Genomic DNA, 5,852 nt, shown 5'->3' with positions numbered 1-5,852 from the left:
ATTGGGGATAGGAGCGAAGCGCAGATCCTAACCTTAGCAAGGATACTAGAAAGGGCCTAATAGGGAGAGGGGATAGAGACCCTTGTTCCAAGGGGTCCAGCAGGGAAAGGGTTAAGAGGAGGGGCTCTCTAGAACCCGGGAAAGTGCCCCACCCAGGGGAGGGGCCAGTGGATTAAAAAGCAAGCAGTTTGAGCGGAGAGGCAAGGACAGGGCCTCCCTACCTCTAAAGGCCTCCACAGTCTGCAGTTCCAGCTCCAGGTAAGTGCCCTCTCCTGGGCCTGTCTGCTTGTTGGTGTGACCACAGGGAAGCTTCTGCCTCATTACATCATCTCTGGTTTATTTAATTCTGGTGCTGGGTCCCCGAGGAGATCTCAACAGACCTGAGCTTTACAGGGTTCTCCAGGCCAGTCCCCTTGCCTATGCAGCTTGGGCCGCCCTTGACCACAGTATCAAGGGGTTGCCGGCTCAGGAGCTATGGACCAGGGAGGGGGAGATCTGGGTGCCTAGCACTGGCCTATCCTGCTCTGCCCTCGGCCCCTGGCTCTCCCTGCCACAGTCCCCTGTGCCTGCTGCAGGATCCTGGCTGGGATATCATCATATACTGTAAGTTTGCGATGAGATACTACAGTATAGATGATGTACTAGTCCGGGTACCCCCAGCTCTGGAGCCAGACGAGGAGGGCAGGGGATGCTGCAAACCCACGGGGCTCGCCGCTCAGCCTATCACAGCCTGCTGACCGCCAAGACACTTGGGAATGGCGAGGAAACCGTTACCATTACTGAGTTTAGTAATGGTAACGGTTCTCTTGCTGCACCCAGAAAACGTGCCAAGAAGAGAGCTCAGGACCCCGGAGTGGAACCCTGGAACACTGGAAGGGAGGGAGACTCCAGCTCAGACAACGGGGTGGGGGTGAAGGAACGGGTTAAGTTTTCTCTTATTCTAAAGAAATAAAGATGAGAACCAGTATGCTTGTCTTTCAACTTTATTGGAATTCGAGACTAGGGGGAGGGATGGGGCGAGAGGCACTATCTCACTTAAGACCCATAAGTCCTTACACATGGTTTCAAGGTAGAGGAACTGAGGGGATAAGAAAAAAAACAAAACAAAACAAAACAAAACAAAAAAAACCCTCTCTGCTAACAAGTGGCACCTGAGAGAGAAACTCTGGGTTCATTGCCAGCTGGAAGCAGTGTGGTATTGTTCCCACCAAAGAACCAACTTCTAGACCTAAGCAGTGGAGGCCCGAGGCAGAGGAACTACCTGAGAACTGAGCTAAGGTCGGTTCCTTCCTCCAACGGGAAAAATGGCCAGGCAGGGGCTGTGCAGACTCAAGCAAGGTCAAGTTAGTCAGGAAGTGTCCATGCCCCTTACCAGTCCCTGCAGGGTCTGAGCAGGAACCATTCTGATCAGTGGCTCCTGCCAGCAGCTTTGATGCCTTGGGAGAGGCAGCAGAGTGGTCACTTGAGAAGCTTCACAGAGAGGCGGAGCCGAACATCGCAGAGGAAGATGTCCATGAGGTCGCGGCCCACCTCCTGTGCAATCTGGGAGATCAAGTGCCCCTTTGGACCAATGAGGATCTTCTGAGGGAGGAGCAAAAGAGAGGGCCATGAGGCTGCTCTCGGGGCTCTAAGTGCTAGAGGAGAACCCCTGCTTAATAGACCCCTAGTCCCTTCTCCAAGCTTAATCCAGCTTACCACATGAGATTCTTTGGGCACCAGAAGCTTCTGTTCGATCACCAGCTCCCCGCTTGGCCCTTCCTCCCACACCACTGTCCTCTGCACAGGGAGATACCATGATTAGTCAGACAGGCCTATACCCCTACCTCTCTGGGCCCCAGATAGCCTATTCTGGGTATGTGGCTGGTGAAGAGCCCCTAGACCCCTTCATTGTGCCTGCACCTGCTGCACATTGTAGGGTATCTCCTGGGGCAGGTGCTCTAGTAGCTTCTCTCGGATGGTGTTGGCACAGATCTCCTCAGGTGTCTGGCTGGTGAGGACTCCGCTGTGGAACTCCCAGGGTCCTGGCCGGGCCTGTGCCAGGAGGTACTGCTGTGGGTACAGAGAGGGTACGTGGGGCAGCTCAGTCCCAACCAAGACTTTCCTACCTACTCACTCTTACTTCCGGGAGGAACTGTGAGGCTTGTCTTCATATGTGGAAATCAAAGGACAGGCTATGGCCAAGGCCAACTGACCTTTAGTATTTTCACATCTTCCTGGCTTAGGGCAGACAACATGAAGATCTCCTGGAAGTGGGGCCAGCCAATCTTCTGAGGGCCTCCCACAGACTGTGTGTTTGGGCCCTTAGCTGCGGGGCCCGGGCGATGAGTGCCGGCCTGTGAGCGAACAGCCTCCCTCATCTTGAGCTTCTTGCCATTGACCACACCTTCAGTGAGGGCTGCTGTGAGCTCCAGAAGAATGGACTTCTGCTTCAGGCAATCTACCTGGGCATGGGGGATGGGCAGAGGGTGGGGAGGTAGTGAGATGGGCACCTGGGAAGAAAGTAGACCCCTCCTTCAGGTAGGTGGTGCTCACCTTGTTCATGACAAGGATGCTAGGGACTTGGGAGAACTGGGTCAGGCACTGGAGCACTTGGCGGCTGAGCTGGTTCCGAGTCCACTTGTCTGAGACGTCCACAAGAACCACAACTGGAAGTTGGCAGGGTGGGGAGGAGGACAAAGATATGACCACTCTTTCTTCACCCCCCAAAAAGATCCATGATATGGGCTCTGGCCAACCCCCATCCCCCAAACTACCAGGAATGAGAGAGGCCATGACCATGTAAATTGGGCTTCAGATTCCCATCATGAGTCTAACCCATATCAGCAGATTCCATGCTCTTCCACGGATCTTCCAACAAAGAAAGCTCCAGATGGTGCCTGAGGGACAAACATAGGTCAGGAAGGGTTTTATGACTGATGTACTCCTGAGGAGGAAGAGGGTATAAGGGGGTTTTCCAGTCCCTATGACAGAATCTCCCCGCCCTCTCCTCAACACCTTTCCCTCTACATACCCATTTCCACAGCTATTACCTTTTCTGTTTAACAGGGCTGATGAGACCTGGTGTGTCAAGTAGAATCTAAAATCAGGAAAGAGAGATGCCCAGCCCCCCAGATGGAACACTTATGACTGGTGAGCGAGAGAAAGGCCATCCTTGATGTCAGGAGCCTGCCCCCATTCTTGGCCAAGCTGACTTTAGATTTTCACCCTCCAGCTTTGTTGTGGTTCTAGATGGGATCCAAGAGAAAGATGATGACTGTGAATATGTAGAAGATTAGAAAGGAGTGAAGAGGGAATGAGATCTTTCTGACTAGATGCCAGAGATGGAAGGTAGAGAGAGAACTGCATGAGGCCTAATGGCCCTTCCCTCAGAGAAATGAACCTAAACATCATTTTCTTCATGTCTAACTGTAAGGGGGACCCTCTTAGGTTCACCCTCTGTCCTATTTGCTGGACTCCCTTTGCAGGTACCCACCACCTGAGCTTCCTTTTCTGTGATGATCCCCAGAGCTTGGCAACGAGTGGTGTGCACCTTCTTGGAGACAGGGAACACCTGCCAGAAACAAAGAAGTCCCAAGTGAAATCCCAGATTCCTCTAGAACAATCCATAAACAGAAAAGAAGTGGGAGATGAAAAGGGGGTTAAAGATTGAGCATACTTTTCGGCCCAGCAGCTGGTTGGAGAGTGTTGACTTCCCTGCATTCGGAGCACCCAGGAGGACCACTCGTAGGACCCGGGGGTTCTCGGGCATATCAGGACGATGGACCAAGAGGAGATCCTGTTCATCTGTGTGGGGGGGTAGGAGGGGAGTAAGAGGTAATGCAATATGGATCCTGTCAGGTACTCAGTCCTACCCACCCACAGAGGAAGTAAGGAATATAAGATTAGTGTACCATGTTAAAGCTGAGACCTGGCTTTGAGATTTAGTTTGCCCGTTAATTTGTTTATGTAATTTTATTAAGTTCTCTAACTTCTCTAAGCCCCTTAGTTTTCTCACATGTAAAATGGAGATAATATTAAACAACACCTAATTTTATAACCTTCTTTTCATGGGGCACCTGGGTGGTTCAGTCAGTTAAGCGCCCGACTCTTGGTTTCAGCTCATGATCTCACAGTTCGTGAGTTCAAGCCCTGTCAGGCTCTACAGTGACAGTGCAAAGCCTGCTTGGGATTCTTTCTCTCTCCTTTCTCTGTCCCTCCCCTGCTTGCTCTCTCTCTCAAAATAAATAAACATTAGAAAAAAAAACAACAACAACAACTTTGGGGCACCTGGGTGGCTGTCAGTTAAGCATCTGACTCTTGATTTTGGTTCAGGACATGATCTCATCGTTTGTGAGTTCAAGTCCAGCATCGGGCTCTGCACGGATGGCATGGAGCCTGCTTAGGTTTCTGTCTCCCTCTTTCTCAAAATAAATAGATAAACTTAAAAAAAAAATAACCTTCTTTTGGCAATTGTGTAAAAACAATCAGCACGATGCCTGGCACTTAATATTCAACTACTGTGTGGAACTGTACTGTAGTTGTGCCTGGTAAATCTATGTACATGTATGAAAGTACATCTAGATCAGATAAAGCGAGAAATCCCTCCAGCTCTGACAGTCTCACCTTATTAAGGGTGTTATGAAGGCTCTGCAAGCTTTCTCAGTATTTCTAAGTAGGAGTCCCTTATGCATTACAATTACCAGTTTTTGTATCCAGACTCCCCACCAGACTGTAGTCTATGCTACTTGAAGATCAGAGAGTGCTGTTTCCTGGGTATAACTCAGTCTCTTGACAAGTAGATGGGCACTAATCGGATCGAGTTTGCTTCCCAAATCCGGGCAGAGAGCCACAATTGTGCTTTGCCCATGGCCCTGCAATCTCCTGCTTTTTGTAAGCGTCTCTGATTGTGATCCTCTGGCTCCAAAAATTTTAGAACCTGGTATTTCTCTCCTGTGAGATCCTTCACGGCTCGCCTCTCTTTGGGGACCTCGAGATCGTTTTCCATAATATAAGACCAAAGATGATATCCCCAGAGAGTTTCCCTGACCCGGAACTTTAAATGCTAAAACTGTGACAGTCCGGGACAAGCTATCTGGGCCCTTTACCTCTGTGTATGGACACGGCGGGAGGATGAGAAGTCAACGAACTGTCTGGCTGAGAGAGTCCGAGGAAGCGGTCCAAGGCTGAGCTCTGGCCATAACGGCGAGAGGCGGAGGCCAGACGGGGACCAGAGAAGGCGGCGCCCGCGAAACAAGACACGCACCTCCGCTGACAGTCCAAGAGCGAGGAGAGGCCGGTCACCCACCCCCTCGCGGCGTCTGGGCCCAACTGCCGGACCCCTAACACCGCCCGAAAGAACATAGCAGCGCGCCGCCCGGGAGCAACCATTACAGCCGCAAGGCACTCCGGGAACTGGCCAGAAACGCACCTAAGATTGAATAGAGCAGTGGAAAAGCGAGCACGAGAGAGCTAGATTGGCCCAGAGAGCGGAGACGCACGGGATGCTGGAGGTGGGATGAAGGAGAAACTGCTTTGGAGACTGACCGAGGCTAAGGAAAATCTGTATTTAGAATTTGTGTAAACATGATGATTGTTTTGGACTCCTATACACAGCCTGCTTTCTTCTTCTCCTGCCAAAGTTTTGTAAAAGGTTCTTCTAGCCCTGCCTCCTGGGCGACTACATCTCCCATGAGGCCTAGAGGCAGAAATCGTTCTCTTAGCGCAAAACTTATCGCGGCTGGAGAAACTGACGCATCTAAGGAGGTCAGGTCGTGGAAGCCGGAGCGGGTGCTGTTCCGCTGTCCCCCTAAGGGCCTTTTTAGTTTTCTCTAGCCTCAGGCTTGCAGGATCCTCTCCCAATGCCACCCCTGGCT

The 5,852-nt window shown here is 51.3% G+C and overlaps 1 protein-coding gene across 1 annotated transcript; it reads right to left on the bottom strand.

The window, feature by feature from the left end:
* Positions 1 to 965: 965 nt before the first annotated feature.
* On the bottom strand, positions 966 to 5,395 carry ERAL1 (Era like 12S mitochondrial rRNA chaperone 1). The gene is made up of 10 exons (XM_058703604.1): positions 5,085 to 5,395; positions 3,656 to 3,783; positions 3,473 to 3,550; positions 3,030 to 3,076; positions 2,815 to 2,876; positions 2,533 to 2,645; positions 2,193 to 2,441; positions 1,900 to 2,049; positions 1,696 to 1,776; positions 966 to 1,581 (listed from the first exon to the last, which is right to left on the bottom strand). The coding sequence occupies exons 1-10, from the start codon at positions 5,365 to 5,367 to the stop codon at positions 1,459 to 1,461; spliced, it is 1,314 nt and encodes a 437-aa protein (XP_058559587.1). The 5' UTR covers positions 5,368 to 5,395; the 3' UTR covers positions 966 to 1,458.
* Between the last annotated feature and the right edge of the window lie 457 nt (positions 5,396 to 5,852).

This window comes from Neofelis nebulosa, chromosome 16 (genome assembly GCF_028018385.1).
Source record: "Neofelis nebulosa isolate mNeoNeb1 chromosome 16, mNeoNeb1.pri, whole genome shotgun sequence".
Lineage (NCBI taxonomy): Eukaryota > Metazoa > Chordata > Mammalia > Carnivora > Felidae > Neofelis > Neofelis nebulosa.
This window is presented reverse-complemented; position numbering and strand designations above follow the sequence as displayed.